We start from the raw sequence: 27,404 nt of genomic DNA, 5'->3' as shown, positions 1-27,404 counted from the left end.
AAAGAAACCACTGCTGGTGGTTAAAAATGCAAAAGGTTTTGATTGTAAGGGCTTGACGATCAGCCAAAGATATGACTAGGGGGAAAAAACACAGCAAGACAGCTATGACCAGAATGGAGGAAACAAGGAAAAACACATGGCCTGACTTCAGAGCAGAAAATTGACTTAGGCTTTGCATAAACGACAGCATACCTCAAAGCCTGCCTGATCCACAGCCTGCCTGGAATGAGAACATGTAGTCTAAAAGCAGAGCCTATTAAAAGGCATAATGTTTCTAAACGGCATCTGTTGCGTACTAATAAGCATTACTTAAAGGACACAGGCCTTAAATTGCTACCAAACGTGCACTTATCTGAAACTGCTGCAAGGCAATCATTACAAAAATGTCACATGACACCATGGGAATTTGAATAATATAAGATGTTTTTATTTAGTTTGGCTTGAAATCATTACAAAGAAAAAATATGGAGGCACTTTCTGAGATTTTGAGACTGTGGAACTTCACAGGAATGAAACACTAGCAAGAATTACATCAGCAGAGCCATTTGCCATCTGTTGTTGGTAATACTATAAAGACCAGCCACCAGACAGCAGTTTCGAAGGTTGCAAACACACAACATTTTTAAGCATCCGCAGACCGCTCGGTAAGCGAGCAGGACCCAGTTTACTTTCGGTATGTGTGACCTGAGGGTCTGCCAATCGTTTTGCGAAGACAGCAAAACCGTGAATTGCCACCCCAAGTTTGGGAGTCTCCAGGTGCGCAACCATTATACAACGCAGAAAATATACCAGCCTGTTCTACACCAGTTCTTCTAACATACTCATAAGCATAATGGCTGCACACCTCCCACTCGGAATTTAAACAGGCTAGACTTTCCCTGGTGTTGTTTGTTCTCTCATACTCTCCTCCCAAGGGAAGGAGAAGGTTCACTGCAGTGCTATTATGGGTAGGGACTCAGGTTTGTTTGCTGGGTTTTCACTGTGTTTTTTCTTTGAGAGAAGTATTTTGAAGGAGGTAGGATTTTGTTTCCTGCTTCTTTTCCTTCTAAGACATAACTATGTATTTATGTTAAAGCAAGGTTACAGTAATCTGCTTTGCCTGTGGCAGGGAAAGCGAGGAGGTTATGAAAATCCCTATCTCTCAGAGATACACACACGCCTCACTCTGAGGAAAAGTCTGCTTGTTTCATAGAGTTTAGTTATACTGAAGGAGTATGGTTGTTGATCAGACTCATCTTAGAGCTTCAAGTAGCTTTCTCTAGATGTAGGGACCACATTCATAACACATAGCACATCTACACTACCAGAATTTTGAGTTTCCACCTTTCAGGGTGCTGACCTCCTCCTGCCTGTAAACTTTAACTGATTAACATGGATTTCATTGAGGGCAGGGAATTTTCCATCTACCTAGAGAGGCAGATGGAAATTTAAAGCTTCATTAGTGCAATTGTTGAACTAGATGTACAGGTTTGTCATGTGGCAACTATTTCCCAGGCGCCAGCATCGTATGTATTTTGTTACTCACTGAATGTCTTTTGCCGCCTTGTTGTTAGATGGTTAGCACATACAAGTCTGACTCTCAAAATGCTCTGAAATCAAAACTGACTTGTGGCAAGGCTGAATTTAAAACAAGAACCTCAAGTTCTATGTCAACATCTGGCCTGCTTTTCAATGGCAAGGTTTGTGAAGAACGGTTACAGGAATAGACCTCAAGAACAAGTAGAGTTGCGGCACCTCAGTTACAGCAGGGCACGAACTGAGAAGTACCACTTGCACAAGAAGAGCTAATGGCCGACTCCAGTATTTTCTTAAAGTGTTATATACCCAACCTGTTACCAACAGTTACATAATTACTTTAAACCTACCAATATTCAATTATTTAACTGCCAAAATTCAGACAACACCTGGAAACAATGTAATCCATTCAAAAAGAGGAAGGGAATGGAAGAACTATTTTAAACATTTCAGAATAATGAAAAAAAATGGGGAAAAAATGTTGACAGAACCTGAAGTGCCCAACAGTACATTTGCCTGGACATGAAAAAATGAGGCTCATTCATCTAGAGATATGTTATTTAAAAACATCAGCAGAATTAAGAGTATTAAAAAAAAAAAAAAAAAAAAGAAAGAAAAAAGGATTATTACCAATGTTTGACTTTCAGAAGTGGCTGATAAGAGGGAAAAAATAGAGCCATCTGACTACAGTGCATTTAGCCATCAGCAGTTAGAGGAACTAATGAACAACATCATTATTTTACTGAAGGGGATGAAGTAGGTGCTTTAGATAAATGGCAGCAACTTAAAATGCGTTTCAGAAGATAAATTCACTTTCTCTCCATTTACCTGCTAGCGTGACAAATTAAGAAAGAAGAGCATAAAAACAGAGCAGGAGGGAAAGCAGTGCAAAAGCTAACTGAGGTGATGCAACGGGCCCTTATCCAAACAAGTGCATGAACAGAGATTCTTGGAAGTGCTCCTAGTCAAATATAAACCAGGAACACTACACATGCCAGACTGCCTTGGAAATCCATGATAGAGCATGTGCAGAAGATTCACCTGTCCTAAAATAAGCTCCCATACCAAGCACCAGGAGCGTTGTCTTTTGGGAACACAGTGTCTACTCATGTCAAAGCCATGTTCCACCTCATAACGAATTGCAAGTTCTCTGTTGGCCCACACGGGGCAGAGAAGCTCTTTAGCTATGGCCAAAACCACCAGTAGATTAACTTGTGCTGAAAGCAGATGGTTTTTCTCTCCCCCCAAAATTAACCATTAGAAACCGTGTATTTTTTGTTCTACAATCATCTCACGATCAACAAAGCAAGTATTTACTGAATACCCTTTCTTAAGTAACCAAGGGCAACATAGAAAGCCTTTTATACCTCCTCTCTACACCAAAATAATGCAGCAAATTATTTCGTGGTGGTCAAGACACAATGTGTTTACTGCTCCTTTCGTCCCCGAAACCGTGTTGTAACTCAGTCTGAGTAAACACTTTAACATCTCCTCTGCAATTTGGCCTCACAGATGTAGAAGTATGTTTACACAGCACTGCCTCTGCTCTTTATTAGTTCTCCAGTACCTCACCATTAAGGTCACAGGCCAATGCACCTGTGCCTCCACACGCACACAAGCTGCGCCATTTTACCAGCACCACCCGCTGAACCAAAGCTGACAGAAATTGCGGGGCCAGCTCCTCTCTGCTTCAAGGCGGGTTTGGGCTACCCTAAAAAAAACTGGAGAAGCTCCTTGTGCGCCTGGGAAAGGGAGAAAAAGAAAAACTTCAGGGACTTGCTCTGTTAGACCCGCTTTGAGGAGGGCGTCGGACGGGACCACCCCGGGGGCACCTCCTCACCTCAGCCGCCCCGTGGAAAACTGCGAGTTGGGAACACGGCCACGAGAAGCTCGCCCGGCCGTGCCCGAGGGCGAGGAGGGCACTGAGGTGTCGGTGACGGGGCCGGGGCGGCACGTTGGCCGCTTCGGCAGCGCCCCGAGGCGGGCGCTGAGGAGACGCCGCCATTTCGTGGCGGCGGGGGGCGCCCGGCGGCCCCTCACAGGAGGAGGAGGAGGAGGCGCCCGGCGGGTGAGCAGCCGGCCCGGGGGGGACGTGAGGGGAGAGACGGGACGAGGGGCCGGCGGGGGAAGGAGGCGAAGCCGCGGGCGAGCGCTCTCTCCCTCCCCTCTTACCAGCGGCTGCTCGTCCTCCTCCCTTGGCCTCCATCAGTGCCTCGGAGGCGGGCTCCGGCCGCCCGGCCCGCCCCCGGCCCCGGCCCCGGCCCGCGGGGGGATGGCGGCGAGGCGCTGAGGGCGGGACGCGAGGGGCCGCGGCCGGGCTGAGGCGAGAGGTGGCCGGAGGGGAACAAAGAGCGGAGGTTGTGGTAAAGCCTAACCCTGGCGCCGCTTCTCTAGGAGGGAAGGCTAAAAAGGGTGAGAAGGTGGCTCCAAACGCAGGGCAAGGTGGTGGTGGGCTAAGGAGCAGCTCCTGTCCTCCCCCCAGTGCAAGCACCAGGCAAGCATCGCACTTCAGCGTTAAAAAATGCTGAATAAGAGTTCTAAATTCTTCACTTAAAAGGTCCAGGATGACAAACGATAGGGCTAATGCCGGGTTCGTTAAGCGCTGGGAATAGTGAGGTGCAAAAATGATGTTTTTTATGGCATTGTTCAGGCGTGTACCGCAGTGATCTTCAGTCATGTGAAAGGGGCTTTTGAAAAATCTCACCTGCTGCTCGATATTAAGAACTAAAGTAGAGGTAGGAATATGAAAAAGAATGCACAGTTGTCAAAATTAGAAAACAGAATGCAGGTGTTGACTCCTGGGAGCCTTCCTACCGAGATTGTCTGATTGCTTAATTATTTCTAAAATAGCTAGCACACGTATCAAAGTAAAAAAATAGTGGGGGGGGGGGGGGAAGTACATGGAAATAATAGTACATTTGCATAGAAACAAGCATGCTTTCTTTTGGGCTTACTGTTGGGGAACACCACTGGTTTCAGTCCATCGGACACAACACTTCAGGAAGGTGCTTTAAGTGCCTCTCATTGCTGCTACACGCTCTGCTCCCTGTCAGCATTTAAAAGAAAACTCCACAGGGTTGATCTTCCCTTCAAATATTTTTAAAAACATGGTAACAAAGACTTGTATTTTCTTTCCTCAACAAGGCAAAGCAATTTTTCTCTCCACAATAGGGCAACACAATTTCAGCACATGCACAGGCACTCTCAGAGAAGCCAATGTCACACAACCACCTCACAGCACATCAGTGAGTTTCTTCACATTCTTGTGATCACTTGAAGCTTTGCACCTTCCAGCATTCCCTGAGTATCATGCACGTTGTTCTCAGCCCAGAGGTTTCATCATCATATAGACCAATGGTCTATAGGAAATAGCAAACTTTACACCAAAATGTTTATCTCTTCTCTTCTTGTGACGTTATATTCCACCTACCAGTATGCCATCTTTGGTCTTCCCTGAGGATCATTTATTTTTATTGAATGCAAAAGAAATGTAAAGTGCTAGATGCTGAAATTTCTACTTAAAGTCCCATTATAGTTTAGTGTTAAATAGCGTAACAGCTTGATTTCTCCCTCCTCTCATTAAACGTTGGACGGCTGAGATAAATTTGGAATATATTAAACACTTCCACTTAACAGTTTAACATGTTGGTTCGTTCTTGCCAATAGCAAGAAATAAAAAATCTATATGTAAGTAATAATAAAAGGGATAAAATTTGAAGAGCTGTTTCTAAATGAAGGGCCGTATTCAGTTCTTGTTACCTTCACCACTAAAGAGCTATTTGAGCAGTATTCTGGTACTTCTGCAATGTGGTGAGAGTGCATTTACAGAAAATACCTTTTCCTCTTAGCAGCTCAAAACCTTTTTAAACGTATCAGGCAACTGTACGGTAAAGTGTTCAAAGCGATAACGTTGGCTTTCGTGGTTGAGTTGTGTCCATTTCTTTTTGCCCCAAAATGAGTGCTATGCCAATCACGTTTGTATACAGCAGGAGGAAAAACAACCAGTGTTAGTTATGGCTGAGTCAGCTGTGTTTGTGATTTGCCTTCGAATAGCCAGGGCTCAGTTTCTTAATTGTAAAAGAGGGAGAAAAATTTGCACCAACCTCAAGTATCCGTATGTTATGAATACATATATGTGTGTGAGTGCTAATAGTAAAGCTACACTCGTAGTTTCTCAAAAATTTAAAGAGTAGCTTTGATTTCAGTTATTTCAGAGTCTATGGATCTAACAGACATATCTATACCATGCAAGAACATCTAATAAAATGCCTTGTGTTTCCCAGCATTCAACCAATACCCTCCATATGTCTATAAAGCTACTATAATGTCACAAACAGAACGCATTCATAATTTCTTGTGTAGGAAATTAATTAAGCAACTGTAGGTCTTAAATCCTGTTTTATTCCTTGCATATGCTTTGTTCATTAGACCTCCCTATACAAGGTAAACTTAGATTATTATTTTTTTTTTAATTTACCGATATCTATTTAAAAAGAAAGTACATCTGAAATAACTGTGAGGACTGGTATGTCATTGTCCTGTTCAGTATCACAGGAGAAGTTTTAGTAACCAGTAACACTGAAAATAATTGGTAAAAATCTTAATTGACCTAGGGGAATGAAAGGCTACAGCATTGTAGGTACAATTCACTGAAGGTTGCATCAAATTTGGCATTATTTAAAACTGCAGAGTTCTTCACATATACTGTATTAGCTGCTCCTTCAGCCTCAGTGGCTAGCAAAAGTGAGTTTTGCAAGTTGTATTAGTCAGGAAGAGACATGGGCGGTATAATCAGGGTCATTTTATTTAAAAGAATCCACAAATTTCTCTCTCTCAGCGCAGGAGGATTCAGATGACAGAAGCAGCTCATAGCTCCAAACTTTGCTCAGCCACCACCCAATCCAAGAGATTTCTTCAGGCATTTTTTTCTTAAGGTCTCATAATTACCATCTCTCTTGAGACTATATAGTGGCTTTCTATTCTTAGTTTATTTCTCCTCTCTCTCTCACACACACGCATACACTTCCTACTCAAAACAAGACCCAGCAAAACCCTCTGCCCACATAGTTATAATTCCCGAGAGGACTTTCATATGCTTTTGTTTTGGGCAGTGACAATGTGCATATGTTTTGATTTCAGGCCCCCTATTGGTTCTTGCACTTCAGTTAATGAAGACAGACAATTAAGCTCCCCAGTTTCAACAAGTTATAACCCACCTTCTAGGGTTCCTTTGACCTTTTATGTTGAAGAGAAATTTTGTAATATATTGTCCATGGGATGTTATTACCAAGTAAATGTTTTGCTTTAGCAAATGAATATTTTCCTGTTTATTTTTAAAAGTGTTAGATGCTTGAAGTATTTAATAAAAGGCATAAGATAAAGCTCAAGACTAGTAAATTAGGTAAGTGCTAGGAGGAAAAACAGAAGAGTTGCCTCTCTGTATTTATAGGTGGTAAGAAAGAGGCACAAAGACAGTGGAAATGGACAGATAAATGTTTGTAGCTAATGAATTGTTCACAATTAAAGTGGATTACAGCTGTGCTGAAAACACAGTATTCACAGACATACGATAAAATTGATTTAATTACTTTTGCATACTTGTATATAAACAAGTTTCTGATATTGCAGGATATTTTTCAAAAAGTTTCTTTAAGACTTCTTTGTTCTTCCCCAAATACTGCTGTTGCTTGCCTGGTAACAGGAAACGACATTTGGTGCAGTCCCAATCAGCCAGGCTTCTATCTCTAATAATGAAACGTAACAATTTGTTTTGAAAGTTACATAGATCACAAACTATCCATGTAAGGTGAATCCTAACATGTCTCAGCTTTATGAAACCTTTTTCTTCATCCCATAGAAATGTGCGTGCTTCTGAACAGCTTGAATCAAAAAATAGATGCCCCAAGTGAGGAAGTCTGCCACAGATGCATGAATTGTGATACCGTTCTTTGGAAGTGAGAGACAACAAGATTTCACCTTTTGGAGCATGGATTCGAAATCCACTGTGGTTGTAACTGGTAAGATTTTTTATTTTCTTCTTTTAGCTAGAGATAGTATGCTCACACACTTGATCTCTGTCATAAACAGTTCCCTGGAGGGAAAAACAGTAGCAAATGGTCATACTAACAATTACACATGGAAAATAACTTACTACGGTGCCTTCTTAAGAAAAACAGATATATGTCAGAAGAAACAGGCTGCAGTATGCCCTCTTCACTGCCATCCAGTTTGGTTTGTTGTTCACTCTCTCTGTGTTTTAATTTTTGTTGACATTCGCTCTGATCCAAACCATGTAGCTCAAGGCAGTGCAGGCTAGCATTAGATAAAGCTTACCCAAAAGGAGCTCTAAAGCAACAAAACCAGGTTGCATCACAATGTCACATAGTCAGCGTCCAGAATTAGAGCAACACATGGCAAGTTTCAGGGTCTCAGATTCATGGCAAGGTAAGGGAAATTTAAACAGGAGATGCTGCCTCATCACCACTAAACTAGACCATTAAATTAAATATATCAAAAGAACATGCCTGAACGTGCAGCACAAGGGACAGAATTTCTCTTTCTCTTGCTGGCTATGGCTGCTGCTGAATTACAGTGACAGAAACACCAGCTAGAGACTTCTGAGTTTTTTAAAAGGTTAAAGCTCTTAAGGAATGCTGCTGCTCACTATTCCTCTCATTGCCACTGGCTCATTTAAAGGCAATCATTACACATATCTTGACATGTGAGTTGCTGGATAATTTTCCAGTGTGGGTCATCTGAGGACGTAGGAATGAGGTTGAAGCTACATCAAAGAGATCTGCATCTTGCTGTTTTCAATTAAACACTTTTTTTTTTTTTTTAATGGCTCCAAGATGAGCAGAACTAGTTTGGCTTGCTCCAAACAACTGCAGTTGAAATGAATGGGAGTACAGAAGAGAGCAAGAGGTATTTGCTAACCTCTTAAAAGGCTGCCAACCTGGCTCTCTCCTATGATATTTATAGCATATAACTTTGATGGGCACACTTCTTTAGCACCTTATATTTTCTTCCTCTCCTTACATAGCCATTTAGGTGCAGAAATTATACTCATTCAAATGGTTTCAGACTAGTGTGTCCCATTAGAGACACAGGTGCATCTTTAAGCTATTACAGAGATTATCACAGCATGCCTCTGTCACATTTTCACCTGCTCATAATATAAACCTGCTGGCACCGAGCCCAGTTTGTTATATAGTGCCTAATAATATTGAGCCAGTTAGCTCTTGAAGTTGTTGCAGGTATGTCAGTACTGTACAACTCTCCTACATTTACTCATTTCTTTTTGTAGAACAATTTTATCCCAAATGGCAGTTTCTTAAGGCCACGGCTGAGATGCATGGATTTGTGAGCTATTTAATAACTGTATTACAATTCTACTGTTCCACACGCACACAGGTACACAAGCATGCACAACAGCTTCAGAATGAAGTGAGTGTCCCCCTAATTTCCCTCTGAAAGTGGAGTGGGACTAGTCAGATATTTTTTGTTCCCTGTGAATGTGAAATGCATGCTATTTCCCCTATTCCCTCTCCTCCCCCTAGTACAAACTTAAGCCTGAGGAAATCATTGGCAAAAGTATTAGCACCATCAGGCTTTTCATAATATTAAAGAGAAAATAGTGAACAGTTACGAAATAAGTATCAACAAATTAAGAAATGCTTAAAATCTACCATTAATTATTAAAGCTGTCATAAACCTACATTTAGGCTTAATTGTTCCCATGTACAAGTAACTTTCAACATGCAAAACAGCAATCATATGCTGTAAGTATTTATTTGTCCATTTGTAGATTTTTAAATATTTAAAAAGTGAAGCATTAAAACCATCTCACAAAACAGTTTTCCCGCCACCCACTATCAAAGACTTGCCAACACAATGGACTGAGAACAGTAATTGAGATTAATAAAGATTGTGGGAGTATTCCATCAAACTCTTTAATGATAAAATGCCCATCTAGGTCAAAATGATTTTTTTTTTCTTTCTATTCAAGAATCTTGTAAAATTAAATCTAGTACTTTGGATTCAAAGAGTCCTTTCCCCTTTCCCCCTTTCTTTTCCTGTGGAGAACAAGTGATGAAAGATTTTGTCCAGTACCACAAAAAGCACATTTTCCCTGATGGAAAACTTAATTTTCTGTTACCTGGGATTAAAAAAAAAAAATTACAAATAAAATCCAATTTTACTCTTTCAAACATGCATGCCTTCATCTTCACGAGCCTTAACAATAAGAATAGTATGTTGACAGTGACCTAGGAGTATTTGACACCAGTTCATTTAAGAGTGGTATTTCTGCAGCAGATGATATCATCATCACCCAAATCATCACTTACACTGGCTCCAGTACATCTCCCAACTTCAGTTAAGGACATCGCATAAGGAAGCCTTGACATGAATTAAGATTGTGGGATTAGCTCTTATGTCAGCACATATAAAAATAAAAATGCTATTCCTGTAAATGTTATAAAGGGAAAAAATACTATCTTAAGCAAATGGCAACCTCCATAAACAAAAATATTATAACAAAGAACAAAATGTGGGTGCATACATGTCACCTAATGTCACCTACATGTCACATTGAATCTAAACTTGCAGTGCAAACATAGGTTAAAAGCATCTTTTTTCCTTCCCAGGTTTTGGTCCCTTTAGACAACACCTGGTTAATTCTAGCTGGGAAGCAGTGAAGGTAAGCATAACAAGAAAGGGAGGGAGGTGATCCAATATTTTGTGGCGATCCAACCATAAACTGTTTCAAGCCTTTCTACTCCCTTCTAGAAACTTACTTCTCATGTCTTATTAAATAGAATTGTGCCTCTTAGAAAAGACCCCCCAACATGGAGGGAAGAGAATAATTAAGTTAAAATAATTTGGAAGATTTTTTTTTCCAAAATATTATTTAAAACATTTAGGATTTTTTTTTCCCTTGGGAATGGTGCCTTATCTGCAACTAATGCCACAGTTTATCTCTCTCTTCTGTAAACAGGCCATTCCATACCACAATGCATTTTATCACGTCTAAGGTGAATTCCTTCTCATACAAGCGTAGCCTGAGGGGCGTATAGTCTATTAGGGGAACTGAAATAAGGCTGTAAATATTTAAATTCATCAGGAGACTGGAATGAAAAAGGCAGCTATAAGAAAGTACTAGTGGTGACAGAAAGATAATGACCCTACAGGACTATGACTGTATTACAATTTTTGGTGACAGCTACTGAGGATCTGTCTTCAAAGTGAAGTGCAGTCAAGCCAAAATGATGAAAAAACAAGGAACTAGTAACTTTTTCCAAAGAGCAAAGCTATAGCAACTCCACCAACCCATACAGATTTTCTATTCTAGCTTTGCTGGGATAGGAACACTGAGTAGAACTTGGTGTTTGGAAGAATAGATCTATTATCCACTCAAAGTCATGAGGGATGTTATCCCTGTGGGCTAACAAGAAACAAAAATACTTCTGTTATACCTTTCCACACCCCAGCCATCACACAAGACCCATAAATTATCTCAACTTCAACTTGACATGTGCCCTAAACCACAAATATTTGTCAGTTGACAATGTTTGTATTCATTATCTCCTGATTCCTATTGGTTCTAATTTTGGACGCAATATCATCCGCTTCTCATTGAAAATAAAACATGTTCTTTATCTGCAAGCAAAACAGCCTAAAGCCAAAACGCACTGATGAGATGAGTTTTCTGTAACAATGCCATGCACTTGCTATGCCAGGAAGTTATATAACATGGACTACAGCATTCCATAATGAAACAGATGTCAGTCCTTGTGTATGGAGGATAACGAATCCATTTCCCTCTGGTGTGACACCCTCTGTGTGGAATTAATTTTTATTCATGCTGGTCATGCTGCTTTGGTTTCCTATTCCCTGGCAAAGGTAGTTAATCCAGACAATTCAGGGAAATTTGCTACAAATCTGGAAGTACTTTGAATTTTGATAGGCTTTTCCATACTAAATAGCAATCTCATGGTATTGTTCATTGGGCTTGTTCACATGAGTAGTCCAATGGTCTTCAGGAAGCTCATGCACAGATATTAAAGATAGCAAAATGTAGACTTGGCTTGTGGATCCTGCATGGATCACTAAAGTGACATAAAGCCCTCCTGCTGAGTCTCTTTTCTGAGAATTAAGCAAGAGTACACTCATAATCGTCATCAAGGAAGCTCTGAGCAGTCAGGCCAGAGCTACTGAATGGGATTATGCAGGCTTAATGGTTGTGTAGCATTATCCAGAACTATCCTAATTAGTAGCTCAAAATGAATTGACCCTTATCGAAAGCCAGGATACCACTGTAGTCTCGGTGATGTTGCAACACTGATATCTGTTGTCTTAAGACTTCATATCCCAGGCAGGTACTTACACTAAAAGCACCTCAACTCCTGTAGAAGTACGTGTATTGGGAGCCCTAGAATCCTAAGTCAAAGTACAGCCTTACCCTCCATGCCTTTAGGAATGGAGCCTTTGCCAAAGAACAATGGCTTCACTTTTGTGAGAAACACTCACTCTTACACTCATATTCTTCCTTAAAATCACTGTTACCAGCTCCATTGTAAGATGCTTTTTCACTCTCCACCTTGCTGATGGGATCAGCGATTTTCCGGAAGCTCTTTTCTTGCTGTAGGATGGATCAGAGACTGACCCAGTGAGCACACGGCCATTCCAATAGTTGCATTCCTTCCACGCCCCTTCACTGGGCACTCCAAAAAATAGTTGTGCTATGTTGTTTCTCTTAAAAATTAACTATTTACTACCTCAGATTTGGTGGAAAAGCCAATTTCCATTTTCTGGTATCTCCAAGAACCAGATGATAAGTGTTAATAAGACTTTACCAATCTCCGTTTCTACTGGTTTAGAAAGAGCATTTGTTCTGAGTTCTTGGAGTTCTTATTGATGCTATGTACCTTGCCTCTTTTGTAACATGGAAATAAAATATTCAAAGCATGCGAGGCGTACCCTGCTATGTTTGCATTAACCCAAGTTCTCTTCGCAGCACAGGAAGCCTTGCACAGAGGGCATCCATCAGCATCACATCTATAGAGCTCTCTCATTCCTTAGCAAGTGCCCCTCTTGAGTGTTTAGGGAAAAGGAGAATCAAAAGGATCTGAAAGTACAGGTGAACCTGTCAATTCAGGGTCATTGAGAAAAGCTTCAGAGCTTTTATAGACGCTGTCACATGGCCCAACATGGTTGTCTAGCACTAGAAGCACAGCTTCTCTTCCAGAAACCTGTCTCACTAAGTTTTTCATGGTTCTCATAAGTCCATTCACCTGAAATACCCTCCTAAAATATGCATGAAATCTCCACCAGCAGCACTTTTAACTCTTGAAGCACAGAGCAGTCTCCCTAGAGGAAAACACCACCAAGCATTTACTCCACGTTTGCAGACAGACCGCACTGAGATATTATGATGTGCTCTTCAGCACCACATGGGACCCTCGGAATCTCAGATTCCCTGAACTGTTTATTCTGTGTTACAGCCTGGTGGTCCCACCTGGTACCCCTTGATCTGTCCCTGTTTCTGTGTGTCCTCCAGAAACTCCTGTCTGGTAGTTGGCAGCTAAAATAGCCTAGCAGGACAATCTACCACCAAGGTCAAAGTCCCCAGTTAATAGGGCACAAATGCAAGTTGAGTGACAACATTCACAGCAATTAAACTGTTAGTGCAAAGAACAGGTCACATTTCCAACTGCTTCTGGGAACTATGTTTGCTATCAGGAGATGAGGATCAGATCTCTGAGCGCAGTTTTTCATCCTGCCACTGGCCATGTGGTCTTTGGAAATTTGTCATTTAATCTCTCTCGCTCCCTCTCTGCTTTAGTTTCATCATCTGTGAAACTAAGACATTGCTATTCAGCTCCTCCATTGCTGTTCTGAAACTTTCTTACATCCCTGAAGCTTTAAAGAGGTATCTACAGGAGTAAAACAAAACAAAACAAAACACAAACTAAACCTGCAACCAAAAAAAACCTTTGCAACATGATTGCAGACTGACTGGGTCAACGGATATTTGTGTTTTTCTTTCTGCACCAACACATGCCTTTTCGAGTAGCGTTCACAAAATTAACACACACAACATAACCCTCCACCCCCCGACTTCCAGGCAACCCAAATCAGTGGAAACTCAAGCAAGCTCTGAAATTTCCTGGAGTTTTCTAAAAGTTTAGGTAGCTTGTAACACCCAGCGTGACACACAACCACTGCTTCTGAGCTCTGCTGTTCTGTGCAAATCACCTCTGTTTGGAGAGGGGTACACAGGGATGTGGGCCAGAGCTCCTCTGAATTGGGGCTATGATCACAACTCACCATCACTCCAGGTTGTCAGCTGATAATGCTGGATTCCATTTCCCTTTTAGAAAAAAAAAAATCCAACAACAACAACAAACCTTTATGCTTTCTTTTCAACCACTTTTCCCACACAAAAATGTCCTCCAAAACTTGTCATCCCTCAACATTTCCTCTTCTGTTTCAGTTACAACAGACACACTCGTTCACTGAATTAATTCACCACTGTGAGCTCTTTAGTTTCCAGATCCAGTATTCCTCTCTAACCATCTTCCGTCTTTCACCTTAAATGCAAAAAATATTCATGTTGTTCCTTGTCTTAGCCTTCGCCATTTTTGTTGTTTCGTTTGCACAACATCTGGTGTAATGGTGTGCAAGCCCGTGGTTAGGATTCCTAGACAACAGAGTAGTATACATTATTGACAACATGCTGGAATTTCGTGGGATGAAGCAAACTATCTGTCTTTGACACAAATTCCCAGCTCTGGGCTACCGGCCAGCTTCTGATTTTGTTCTGCACAAAAAGTATTCCTGCGTTTTTCCTGTCACAAATGGTGACAACAGAATGTCAGTCCAGACAGCGCAAGAGGAGAATAGCCTAACAACTCCTCTCATCTCCAAATTCTGTACCGAAGTTATGGATAGTCAAGTACTTTAAGCCTTACAGTTAAAAAGGAAGAATCTCATTAAATGTTAAAATTAAAGATGTTTGAGAAAATAAAATGCTAATTGTGAACCAGCTGGGGTTTTCTTTTTTGGAAGCTAAGACACAGTACAGCATTCTTAAGCAAGATGATGCAATGGCCTCTCAAAGACTGTCAGCGCCCAGAGGAAAAAAGGCTGGCAGTGTTCTCTAGATGTGTTTACTTCCCTGCAGGCATTGTTTCCTTGCTTGTGTCAAATAGTTTATTGAGCACAGCTAATCAATGTTTCCGCTGACAAGAAAATTGGAACAGTTTATATAGGAAGTCAGCGTTGAAGGGCAAACTTCCCAGTTAACACAGCTTAGAACTGTGGGCCCCATCCGCACAAGTATCCCTAGTAAGAAAGGGAAGCTTGAGGAAACAATGACATGGACAAAAAAGTTACAAATTTTTCGGTCTAATCAGATACTGCTGCTACTGCCTTCTTGCCTACGTCCTCCTTAGAAGCTCACAAAATCTGTACCCTCCTTTGGAAGCGGTCTACTAGGATGCAACAGGAATTTTCAACCACCATTTTCCTTCTCTGGGACCACTTTCTGCCTCAGACGCATTCTTTCTGCATCCTGCCACTGCAAGTATTCTACCTTCTACTTAGAGTCCTATGCCTTGTTCCACTGACAAAACAATTTCAAGTTGTTTCCACATGCCATTCATCCCTGACTATTCTCCAGGACATCTTCCAACCATCTGGCCAACCTGCTGATTTCAAGGATGCCTTTGTTTCTTTCACCTCAAACCTGAGCACAATTTTTGTTTCCTTTGGGAAAGGATCCTATGCAGAACTGCAACTAAATGACAGAGAGATAACATCGCAATAAATAACATTTCCTTCTTTTACCAGGGAAACATATTCTAGACCAAAACGCAATTAAACCTTTCTAAATGTGACCTCGTACTGACAGTACAGCAGAGGTTACCTGAAGCATTTCAAGCCAGCTGAATGTGAATTCTCTCATGTGAATTCTCCCTCATTTGTGTCTCCAGAAGCGCAGGTTTATCTACTAGGTCTTCACGAGGAACAGCTCTTAACTGTATCAAAGCATAATAGATACTTTCAGCATGGATCTTTTCTGAGAAATCCTGCATTTCATGGTTCCCCATGGACCAGTCCCTAAGCAGTAAGAATTACACAAACCACCCACTGGACACTGAGCATCCCTTTGGAAAATACAACAGTGGCTCAACACAGATGTGACATTAGGAAACAATGGGGCTAGGAAACAATGCATTACAATGCTCTTCCATATGTTTTCTCAGTTTGAGCAGCCCAATTTCTTTTATCACAGTGAGAAATCCAATGTTCTTACATCCCCAACATCCATCATGTTTTTTCTGTTTGATTTATTTTTTTGTATTTATAGGAGCTGTCCAAGAGAGGCCTTGGTAAAACCATAGATCTCCATATCATGGAACTGCCAGTGGTTTACCAAAAAGCAAAGGAGCAAGTCCTCAAGATTTGGACAACTCTTCAGCCACTAGTGAGTAGTTAGTTACAAGGTTGGGCAATCTTTCTCTTAATTTCTGGATAATACTATTTTCAGTGGATCTTTAAAAAGATTTCTAAAAGATTATTGCACAACATGCATCAGACAACTCTGGATAGTGACTATTAAAACAGTGATAAAGGTTTCAAACTGAACTTTGGAGCACACAATAATTAGCATGCTGTTTAAACTCTGTGCCATTTAAACAGCAGAACTGCATGCAGAACAAAGTAAAAAATATCCACCATATCATCCATAAATTGCATGGTGCAAAAAAAAAAAAAAAATGTACTGAAGCACTGAAGTCCCCAGTTGACTAGACACAACAAAAAAACAAACCAGAGCACAATTTTGTTCTCATTTATAATCTCTTATCAAAGTTTTCTTTAGGCATGAGCTACAGCAAGACTCCCTACCTCGCAGCTAGTATTTCACATAATGCTTGGCACTATTACATTACATGTTTTTAAAAAACAGGTCTCATTTTTAATTTCCTGTTATTCACTCCGGTGGGAAAAAACAGCTTACTGTTCATGTTGGGCTGGCTTCATCCGCCAAAGCAATCATCATCCTTGAGCAGTGTGGGAAGAACAAAGGCTACAAAGAGATGGATGCTTGTGGTTTTCACCCAGAAGGTGGCTGTTGCATGCTAGATGGTCCGGAAAAGATTGAATCTACAATTAATATGAAGACTCTCTGGAAAAACATTTCAGTGGAAGGGATTGATATAATCTTTTCCAGAGATGCGGGAAGGTAAACATTGCATATCGGGGTCTCAGAGTAAAAGCAGAAGTAATTCAGCCAGCTCAGTTAACCTTGAAGAATCTTTGCAATAACTTTTCCTCCAACTAAAATCACTTTGAAGCAAGGTCTTCAAGTGGCATAATATGAAACTAGGATAAATTTAAATTCTGTGTAGAGAAGCCTTTGTGAAAAACTACAGTCAGTAGATGTTTTTTTCCATGGATTTATGAATTCCAAAAGAAACAAGTTTCAACATAGCACACCCTGTGATTACCAACTCCAGTAAACCTGTGCTATTAGAGAGTCTGAAAGCAATACTGACTAGTAGCAGATTTTAATCTATCTTTCCCAACTGGGAGGGATACAAAATGTAAATACATACACCGAAGAACAAAACAATTACAAGTACCTTTAGAACACTGTCTGTGATCTCATCATGTGTTGCAGTAGTACTGAAGCAATTTTCTATTAAGATTTCTTCATTTAAAAGAAAAACAAAACAAAACAAAATTATTGTTATTTTTAATCTTGGCCTGTGCTTTCAGGATTTGGGTCTCCAAGCTATAAAGTAGGGTGATAAGGGAAAGAAAAGAAAAAAGAAAAGAAATAATCTCATCATTACTGTGTGGTTTTATGATCCACACAAAAAAAAAATAATTATTAGTGTACTGTAATGGCATGGTTGTAGTTCCAGTGGGGCTGTGTTACCTTTCTCATCTGACTTGTCTCACAGAAACCTAGAAAAGAATGCATGTCTTGTGATTTTATTTTTATTTTTAAAGTTCCTTCTGGGTGAGTGTCTGAGAAACTGAATCATCAGATAAGGAATATTTGTTTCTCAAGCTTGTTTTATTTCAGCATTTCCTTTACTCACTAAACAAATGTGTTGAATAATTTCATAAACCAGATATGGTTTGGCTACTTAAAGAATATTTAAATTTAATCAAAGTTTACCATTTCTTAATCCAGGTTTCTGTTTCTGTTTTGTTCTTAATATTTCAGGTATATCTGTGATTACACCTATTACGCTTCTCTGTATTACGGCAATGGAAGAGCAGCTTTCATCCATGTGCCTCCATTATCCAAATCGGTAACAGCAGACTCTCTAGGAAAAGCATTACAGACAATTATCTTAGAAATGTTAAAACAGTGCAGGGAAGAAAGAGAGTAAGATGGATCATGAGAGGGAAAAAAAGAGTATTTCTCAGAATGCAATTCCTTACCTCTTAAAAGTAGCAAATTTAATTGTTATTTAAAACCCTTACATAAAAGATTTTTATATTCCAAGTTATTTTTAGCGAAATCTCCTTACAGAAAACAAACTACTCTGGCGTAAAAAGCTTAAGAGAAAACAACAACAACAACAAATCATAGTTTGTATTACTAACAATGATAAGGTTGCTTCAGATTTAAGAAAGTGTGTGAATGTGGACTTAAAAGTTGTTACATGCTTTCTAAAATCTTTTAAGTTTTTTTTGTTTGTTTGTTTGTTTTTTGAAAATTTCAGAGAAAACAAGAAACATTTGGGACGCTCAATCCTAGTTTGGAAGGGCAGAAAAACATTACTACAGATTTACTGAATCAAGATCCATGCTTGCAGCTCTAAGGACATGCAGCACTGGATCTCAGAGGTCCTAAATCCCTGCTCAATGGGACTTCAATGGACCTTCTATTAGATGAGTTATCTCATCTAATAGAAGGTGCCCATATAAAAACTTCAAATACAGGCGAAACCAAAACACACACAGGGGTCTGGTTATCTGAAGGTTTCTTCAGGTATCTGCATCTCTTGGAGACCTGCTGTAAACACTGGTTTTCACATCAAGAACAGATCATGGAGCTGGGGTGACTTAAAAAGAAAGCAAATAAAAAGCTAGAATCTGGCAGATACTGAAATGCTGTTAGTAATTTGGGTTTAAATTGCCCCAAAACACCATTTACCCCAAATTCTCAGTATCTGTCCCAAAGGAAAACACTGTAGTCCTTCCACAAAGCACAGAACAAAGACAACAGTCTTTCAGTACAATGGGTCATGGCTATTCAGGGATTTATACATCAAAAATCAAAAAGCTAACTTGTCCCAAGAAAGGCAATCATTGAAGCACTGTGCTGTGGAATGCGTTATGGCACATCATCTTTCTTACAAAACAGGAACCAAATGAGATCCCAAGTTGTAAAACTCAGGATCAGACAGTGACAGATCACTTCTGCGCTTCTCCCCTGCCAAGCCAGGCTCCTCGATGTCTCAGACGCAGCTATATACAGAAGCACTGCACTATTAATGCTGGAGAAGACAGAGGTTTGCAGTGTCCTCTGTAACACACACAGAATGGCAATGCATGCTCTCCTTAGTAATTTTGCTAGTACCAAAACAGACAATTATGACATAAAGCTAGCAGTTAATTTTCAAAACCAGTCAGCAGAATGAAACAGCAGCACCTTAATATGGGCATCAGGGATTTTTCTAAGGAAAACAAAAGCTCGTTTCCTCAAGTGTCATGTCAGTAAAAAAGGTCAACAGCCAAGGACAACCTAAGGGCTCAGACGCCTGAACAAGCTCTGGGCCACCACTGTGCCCTAGTCAAGACTTCGACAACAAGAGTCAGAGGAATTGGAAATGTCAGATGTAACACTAGTTTCCTTGCCACTATCTTTGCCAACATTCTTTGCAGAAAACCAGTAACCCCATGCTGGATGGATGAATGCCTCATCTACGGATTGCTGTAGAGGTAAATAAAAGGGTTTCCTTGGAATAAATAAATAAAAATGCTTCCCTTATTGAAAGAAACCACCTACTGCAAAGCAGGACCCAAAAGTCCCATTGAAAAAGGGCCCACAAACTCAGCGTCATTGGATTAAAATATTTTAGATTTCAACACAACATAATGGCAGTACTGACCTCCACAAAGATTTTTTTTCAGAGTTGCTCAATCAAATGCAGCCAAAAGGGCAGAAAAAAAACAGATCTACTTTTTTTTTAAAGCTGTACTTGCTCTGCAATAAGGAACAATAAATTCAGAAAGAGACAAATGCATACAGAATTCTTTTATTTAACTTAAATCATGTAGTACTGAAACTACTAGAAAAAAGCAGAGTAAGAGAAACTAAAGGAGCCTTAGCTTCAGCCATTCAAAATAGACAAAGTTTCTTCTTTTCATAATGTAAAGAATCCCGAGTATATCGCAATAACAGGAATAAATTCTTACAACAGAATATACAAAAACATTTTGAATTTTTTTTTTTTATCTACTGATTCATTTTAATATAAACACAGGAATTTCTTTAGGAATAATTTATACACAGCAAGTCTTTTTTATGTAATAAATTGGCCATGTTATTGTTTAATTTTCTCTTAAAAAAATTTAAACAAGAAAACTTGGAAAATGTTGTATTTGCAACTGCATCCATTCCTTAGCACTTTCTAGTTTTGTTTTTGTCCCAGAGGTAGACAAACTCTGGCCAATCCTTTCATCTCAAACCTCACTGGTTTAGAAAACAGAAGAGCTGACTTTAAACAATACCTAAATCATCGTAACACTTCAGAAATGCAGTTAGTCTAATTTCAGGGGGGGGGAAGGGATCTTCAGTATTCTTAAATAAAAATAAATAGGGACCCTGCTTTGCCTCTTTCAACAAAGCTTCAAATGGTACTCAGTATCTTTAGAGGCTGCATACAAACTTTTAGAACGATGAGACATCTGCAAATAGTTCTTCAACAGTCATTACAAAACTGTCTTCCCTCTTTCTCTTAGGCAGTCGTATCCTTCAAACCACCTGGCAACCGTTAAGCAGGTACTGAACAGCACAAGTGAGACTGCGTAGCAGCAAAACCCGTTCTGTTTCCCCAACCAGTGAGGTTCGTGTAGTCCATTTAGTTAACTGCACTAGACAGTAAAGTGAAATGACCAGTTAAGATGATCCCACCCCAACCAGAGGGCTCTGGAAGACCAGGATACTGAAGATACAGAACATTTCCCCAACTTCTTTATTCATTCGCTGTATACTGGGACACAAAGCTTGGGTGGGTAAGGGGAGGGGGATGAGCCATGAATTGGACAAGTTAGCAATCCTTTTTGGCATATTGTAAAGCTAGCTAGTAAACTGGTACCATCAAAAAAAAAAAAAACTGATCACATACAGACACACCCACACAGACACAGAAAAGTGCCCTTAAATTATATTTTAGGCATTAATAAACTACAAACATTTTATAAAATTATTCTATGTACTTACAAAACGCAATGAAACATTTAATTAGTTCTTGTAAACCAGATCTTCGTCAACTGACTACCCGTAATCTACTGGACTTAAAGCCCTATTGAAAATGCTAATGGATTACTAATCAACGTAACGCATACAAAAAAAGATGGACGCACACACGCACGCACGCATACAACCTAGTGATAGTCTTAAGGTACTTGCAAAACAGACCAAGTGTAGGTTGAGACTGATTCATACAGATCGATAATAAAAACCATCAAACTCCTGTTAACGAGTTTACTACTTCAGCTGGAAAGTCAAAAGGTTTATTTACAAGTACCAATGATCAGAATCTGAGCTCTGCTGCTGTCCCACACACCAAGCTCAGGAAACAACTTCAAACTTCTGCCAAGCCCTGTGTCTTTGTAAATACGCATTTCCATATCCTTTGTTTTCATACGTCTCCATACAAATACTTCTCAATTCTGATTTACCTGGCTGCACTCAGTATCGGAGGCTGCTTTTCACCTCTGAGCAACCAGTTCTCTGAACTGAGGCATCCTTTGAAGCCCTCCTGCCTATTTGCAGTTCTGTATCTTCAGCACCCCTGGCCACTGTGTTTTTTCTACACATCATTCTTAAAGTCTTGTCTGCACAACTACTCATGGGTTAAGTTGCAATATCTGGCTTTTATCACTGGTTAGTAAGGAGTGGATCCCTTGCACCTTCCTCCACTGTTGTTTAGCCCAGTGATTAAACACGCTGTTGACAAACAAAATAAGAACAACAGGAAACAAGTGTTACTTGCACTAATGGAATGAACAGGGTTTAAATATATATATCTATATTATAGATATACATATGCAGATATCTATATGCATATATAGATATATATGTATGGAGTTATACCAACAACAGGAGTGTCGTTCACTTAGACTCAGATTGTACTGAACACCCCTCGGCAGTTCCCAGAGGACCTGAGAGCAGTTCCGTCTGGTGACCAGTTGTCCTGGGCAAACCGGGCTTCACTTGTTTCTAAACACCAACAGGAGCATCAGTGCGAGCATCCCTGGAATCATACATCACTTAGAACCAGCTTTACAGAGCAGAGGCATCGTGCTGAGAAAGACTTGGCGGACACAGGCTGGCCTCAAACTTCCCATCACGCTTGGCTTCTGCGTCTACTTTATCGCTCCCCTGAAAGCGCATCTCAGCACCGAGCAGCTGACGCTTCTGTGCTTACATAGGAGCCACCTTCCTTTGCAACCAAACCACCTTCTGTGCCACTGCGAAGCTTTGCAATGCCAGTCAGGTGAGAACAACGGCCCAAGTGCTAAATCAAAGCCTCCCCCACAGCGATGACAATTTGTTAGCCTACTGCAATTAGAACATCTTGGTACCATTTGTCAAAATGCTGGTTTTCAGGACTGGGTGGGCTTTTGCTTTTAATTTATAAACAAATTGGATTACTTTAACTTTATTCAAACATAGCTCAAGTTCTAAATAAATTTTCCATACCAGACAAGCCAGTGGTCTCAGGGAAGAACAACATTACAAACCATATTAGGACTCTATCAAGCCAACATTAATTCTCAGTTGTTCACATGCATAAACAACTTGATTTACTGTCCAAGGGAAGTCTGCATGAAAAACCCATGTGAATAAAGCTATTCAAAATGCACAAAACACAACAAAAAAAAAAGCTATGGAAACAAACAGAACAAAAAAGTAATTAAGCTTGAATTGCAAACACAGAACACAATGGTATCATGAAGGTGGTTTGGTCCAGGAGAGCTGACTGTCATCACACATGCGTACTTTTAGTCCCATGACTGTCTTCTATTGAAGTGCTTTTTGAAATGTTTATCATGATGGGTGCTACGTCATTAGTGTTTCTTCCTAATGCATTTTTAAACCACCTACATAAAATTATAAAAACCAGTAACTTGGACAGTTTTAACAAAACCCTCCTAGCCAGCTGAAAGATCTGAGGATCTCCAGTTGTGGTAATCAATATGTGCAAGAGAGGGGAACAGTCACTACACCAAAAGGTCACAAGAACCTCAAAAAAAGGGGGAAAACAAAAACAGCATAGTAAAACCTTATTTTTTTTTTTTTCAGGGTTTGAAAAATGCTCCCTCCAAAGACAAACCCTGTAGTACTTAACCACAGGACTGTATATTCAAGAGGCCATGTACAGCTCCAAGTAGCCAAGCACCACATTATTCAGATACCACAACCAACACCTGCACGAACAGCTGCCAGAGCTGGAAAAAGAGAAACATTATACATCATGTTGATGGCAAGCTCGTGTTAGTCCTGTGTGCCTGTAAACCAGTTACACGCTGTCAGAGGGCAGTTAAAATTTGATGGCTGGTCCATCAGAATCCACAGTTACGAAGCATATAAACGGGGGATGAAAAGGGAACTGAAGTTTTACTGGCACATTAAAAAAAAAAAAAAATCAATTCAATGTTAGTTTTGAAGAAAAAAAGAAAAAAAAAATCAGTGCTTTCATTAAACAGAAGCAGCAAAGATCCAAAGCTGTAAACTTGATGTAGTAATATCATCAGGCAGCCCAGGGCAGGTTTTTTCACTGTTTTGGTCAAAAAGAAAAGAAAAAAAAAAAAGCAATGCTTGCTGTATGAGCCAAATGAATGCTGATTCAACCAAGTATCTTCTTGGTGCTTGTGGTATCTGAGGAAAGACTGGCAGGAATGACTTAGGACAAATAGAAAGTCCATTCCTTTATTCTAGAAACTCTTCTGGACCTGCAAACATTGTAAACAAATCATTTCTATAACAAATTTGATCAAATACTCATAATTTAAAGTTCTTATATCAGGTCACCTATTTGTCCACTCATTTAAACATGCCATGACAACACATTAAAATGGCTTCGCGTTTCCTTAGAATAACCTTAAGTCAGCCACCTCTTGGTTTTCTCTCATAGTAACAAATTGGGACCAAAAAGGCCAAGCTCCTTGGAATTGAGGCAAATATTCTGAAGTGACCCTTTGTGATGAGCAGTGACTGTTCCCCTCCAGAACCTAGAGCATGTGGTTTATGGAGTGAGAGGTTACCAGTATCAACGGCATTTATTGGCTGCTGAGAAATGTGAGATGTATTTTTTTTATATACACACATATAAAAAAATAAGAGTGAGGTAGATAAATGTTTGAAAAAAATCAAAAACTGTCCCCCTGTCATACTCAAAAACCCTTATCTCAGTATTTAAATTTATTATGGGGCATCTCTACAGTGATTTAAACTGATATCACAAAAATAAATAAAAAATCCTACATAGAATACCTTCTTAATTAACTTTTTTGTCTTTTTCATTTTTAAAAGGGAAAAATAACTATGGGACAGAGGCAAGAGAAGATAATGGGACCTAAACTACACAAGCAAAAAGCACTACAAACTTTTTAAAATCTCCAGTCAAAACTAGCAATCAGTATATTTTAATTCTTTGTTCTTACTCAAAAGATTTAAACATTTCCATCCCAGAACCACCTCTTCACTGCCATCATTTGGTTGGATCAGTGCTAAACAAAGGCTTAGATGCTGTAACTAAGATGAGCAACTGGTACGACTCCTTGGTTATAGACTTGATGATGGCCCCCTCCTTCCCTTTTCACCAAGGCTTCTGCAACTGAACAAACAAGCTTACTCATTTTCTTTTGTTCTGAGGTTTGGTCTATGATTTAAGCAACAGGCTTGGACTTGTACAGGTTTCCATAGCTGCCAACACGTAGCTGTTTGCTAGCCGAGCCACTGGCCTCAGCTATGTGCTTCCACCCTGCCCCATGGAAATGGCATGCTGTTTTGTTGCATTATTTTGTTTTGACCAGGGGTGCAAAGTGCAGCCCAAGGCATCCTCCACGAGGGCTTCCTCAGCAGGAAGGCGAAGAGCTGGGGCCAGGTGGTGAACGGCCACCCTAAGAACACCCGGCACCGCCAGCTGCAATCGGTACAGCTCTCGCTCGTGGGGTGGAAGAGTTAAAAGAGTCATTTTAAAAATCAGTGACCCAAAAGCCTGGCGTCTGCTGTTGTACCCAACAAATAAAAAAGGTGTGTGTCTGTCTGTCTGTGTGGGGAGTGTGTGTGGGGATGGGTGGGTGGATGTGTGCCACAACCAAAACAAGCAGGGAGGGAAGGAGGGGGAGGACCCTTGTACAACAATGAATATAAACACTGAACAAGAATGTACTAAATATTTAACCTTTTTTCTGACCTGAGTTTGTATCATGCCTTGCACTGTAACAGACTCGCATGCTGCCTGGGCAGAGGTTAGTGGGAAGGAAGGAAAACCGGGTTTTAAAAACACCACACCGCTGCCAGAGTGTTTCCACGCAGGGTGTCCCTTCTTTCTCCATGTCCTCCTCAAAAGCCCTGTAACCCACACAGCCAAGATGTTGTAAAACAACTAATGGGAAAAAAAAAAAAAAAAAAAAAAAAAAAAAAAAAAAAAGGAGGAAATGTATTTATAAAAAGGCATTAAACAGTTCATGGCAAATCATATGAAAGGTATCAGTTACTGGGAAGGAAGAAGTAAAAGTTACACACTATAGTACAAAGCATAAGAAAATCTGTTGAAGTGGGAAGGAAGGGAAGGGAAGGAGGGCAGACCTGAAGGTTTTCATAGATTAAATCCACAAAGATAAAGAACAAAAAAAATAGCAGCTTTTTTCTGTACAGACATATAGATGAGTATCTGAACCGTAAAAAAGTTATAAAAGTGACACAAAAGACAATGTGTATGCAAATGATCCATGGTCTAACATAGAACTGCAAGACCCTTCGAGAAGTCTTAATAATAAAGAGAAAAGGTCAACAAAGCATTATATACTTGAATCCGGTTACTGCTTTTTTTTGTCTTCTCCAATTTTTGTTTTATAGGTGTTTTTTCCTTGCAAGCCTGTGAAGGAAGGCAGGCTGCAACGATGGAGATCTCTGCCGGTTTTTTCATGTTTTTCATGTTTCATTTTTGGCGTGCAGTTGAATTTTTTTTTTTGTACAAAATGCACATGTTTGTTTAGCTCACCACTGCCAGTTTTGTCCAGAATTCATAGGGATGGGGACAGGAGTGGAGAGAGGGCTGTTTCTTTACCCCATCCCTTTTATCTTCTCCATCGCAAGAAAAAAATCACATTTTGTCCAGTTTTGAAAAAAGGTCTAGACAATTTGATTTTTGTTTTTATTTTAAATACCAGTGTATGATTGAATAGAATTTATTGGTCAGGATCTCCTTTAAACAGAGCAGTTGATTACTGTGCTCCTTCCATGCCTACAAAAAAAAACAAAAACAAAAAACAGAGTTCAGTTTTTTGGCAAAATTTGGCAGCGTTGAAAATGGTAACAACCTTGGACGAATGATGGCCCTTTTTTATTCTTTTACGTGTTCCTAAAAAGATTAAAGAGCAACATTAAAAATCCAGTCTTTTTAAATTTTTTTTTTGTTTTTTTTTTGTGTGTGTTTTTGTTATTTTTTTGTTTCTTTTTTTTTTTTGTATGTGTTTTTTTGTTTTGTTTTTTTGTTTTTTAATAAAGACCTACAGTGTTAGGCAGGTGCTTGCAAAGGTACTGGGGAGCCACCTGGCCTGCGATATCTTTGATCTGATAAAAGTGCTGTACGGTTGAACTTGCACGCAGATATGTTTCCCATTATGAAGCAAAGACAGAGACAGAAAGAGAGAGAGAGAGAAGAAAGAGAGAGAGAGACATCAGATCTCAAGTTTTCTGTTGCTATTAAGTGTTAACATTAGAGTTTTAAAAGGCCAACTGTGTGCCCCATGAATGGAGTCCTTTACTGAAACAAACATCTGCTTGCATATTGAAAAAAGAAAAAACGATAACTTGTTTACTGAAAAAAGGGTTCTCCCAAGTGCAGCTATGGCAGTTCTGAAGATCCACTGAGGTACAGTAGGCTTTGAATATATTGTAATTTTCTTTCTTTCTTCCCCCAATACGTGTGTTTTTTCTGTGTTTTGTTTCTGTGAGATTCTGGTTCTAAGGATCAGCAGGCCGAAGACTGGGGCAACGGTAAGGCCCTCTCGTTCTTGCGTCCCCCGTTCATGTGTGCGTACGGCTGTCTCTCCTCGAAGCTGGCCCGAAGGACCACCACGCCTGGGCCGTTCTCGGCTTTGTGTCCTGAGTGCTTGTCAGTGGGTTGGAGGGTGGAGGAGGGATCTAAAGGAATGCTCTCCATGTTTTCAGTCTCCAGGTCAAGCTCCTCTGTATCCGGAGGCTTATTCTCTTCACTGTAGAAGAAGGAGACCTCTTTGAACGCTGGATCCAGCTCGTCTTTGATGCTCCCGATTATTTCCAGGAAGGAGGGCCTCATTTTCGGGTTGTACTGCCAGCACATGCGCATCAGTTCAAACCTGGACAGGAAACACAGAGCACAACCATTTACTGAGGTGTTTTACGAGCCCTGACTGGGGAG

General features: G+C 40.1%; 3 protein-coding genes across 11 annotated transcripts in view; 1 reads left to right on the top strand and 2 right to left on the bottom strand.

The window, feature by feature from the left end:
• Positions 1–3,753, bottom strand: part of LOC311442862 (protein FAM169B-like) — a 38,781-nt gene extending 35,028 nt beyond the window's left edge. The window contains exon 1 of the mRNA XM_084532538.1: positions 3,688–3,753. Coding sequence (XP_084388664.1) covers positions 3,688–3,721 — 34 coding nt within the window. The 5' untranslated portion in view covers positions 3,722–3,753. The remainder of the gene's footprint in view (positions 1–3,687) is intronic.
• On the top strand, positions 3,083–20,677 carry PGPEP1L (pyroglutamyl-peptidase I like). 8 transcript variants are annotated; one of them, XM_084532549.1, is made up of 8 exons: positions 3,083–3,583; positions 7,373–7,532; positions 10,164–10,216; positions 15,890–16,006; positions 16,536–16,765; positions 17,759–17,846; positions 19,429–19,485; positions 20,509–20,677. In XM_084532549.1, the coding sequence occupies exons 2-7, from the start codon at positions 7,502–7,504 to the stop codon at positions 19,456–19,458; spliced, it is 549 nt and encodes a 182-aa protein (XP_084388675.1). In that variant the 5' UTR covers positions 3,083–3,583; positions 7,373–7,501; the 3' UTR covers positions 19,459–19,485; positions 20,509–20,677. The 8 variants fall into 8 exon arrangements, with proteins under 8 accessions (XP_084388675.1, XP_084388674.1, XP_084388668.1 ...); XM_084532548.1 differs by lacking the exon at positions 19,429–19,485; XM_084532542.1 differs by having other exon boundaries at positions 17,759–19,485.
• IGF1R (insulin like growth factor 1 receptor) overlaps positions 19,787–27,404 on the bottom strand; it is a 177,495-nt gene continuing 169,877 nt past the window's right edge. For both annotated transcript variants that reach the window (XM_084532536.1, XM_084532535.1), the window contains exon 21: positions 19,787–27,342. In XM_084532536.1, coding sequence (XP_084388662.1) covers positions 26,976–27,342 — 367 coding nt within the window. In that variant the 3' untranslated portion in view covers positions 19,787–26,975. The remainder of the gene's footprint in view (positions 27,343–27,404) is intronic.

Source organism: Aythya ferina (assembly GCF_964211825.1).
Source record: "Aythya ferina genome assembly, chromosome: 11".
NCBI lineage: Eukaryota > Metazoa > Chordata > Aves > Anseriformes > Anatidae > Aythya > Aythya ferina.
Note: the sequence above shows the minus strand (reverse complement) of the source record. Positions and strands in the feature narration are given on the sequence as shown.

Coding starts and splice junctions, on each gene's coding strand:
- PGPEP1L (XM_084532542.1), top strand. CDS start 7,502: ATGGATTCGAAATCCACTGTGGTTGTAACTG. Junction 10,217..15,889: donor CTAGCTGGGAAGCAGTGAAG/GTAAGCATAACA, acceptor TTGTATTTATAG/GAGCTGTCCAAGAGAGGCCT. Junction 16,766..17,758: donor TTTTCCAGAGATGCGGGAAG/GTAAACATTGCA, acceptor TTAATATTTCAG/GTATATCTGTGATTACACCT.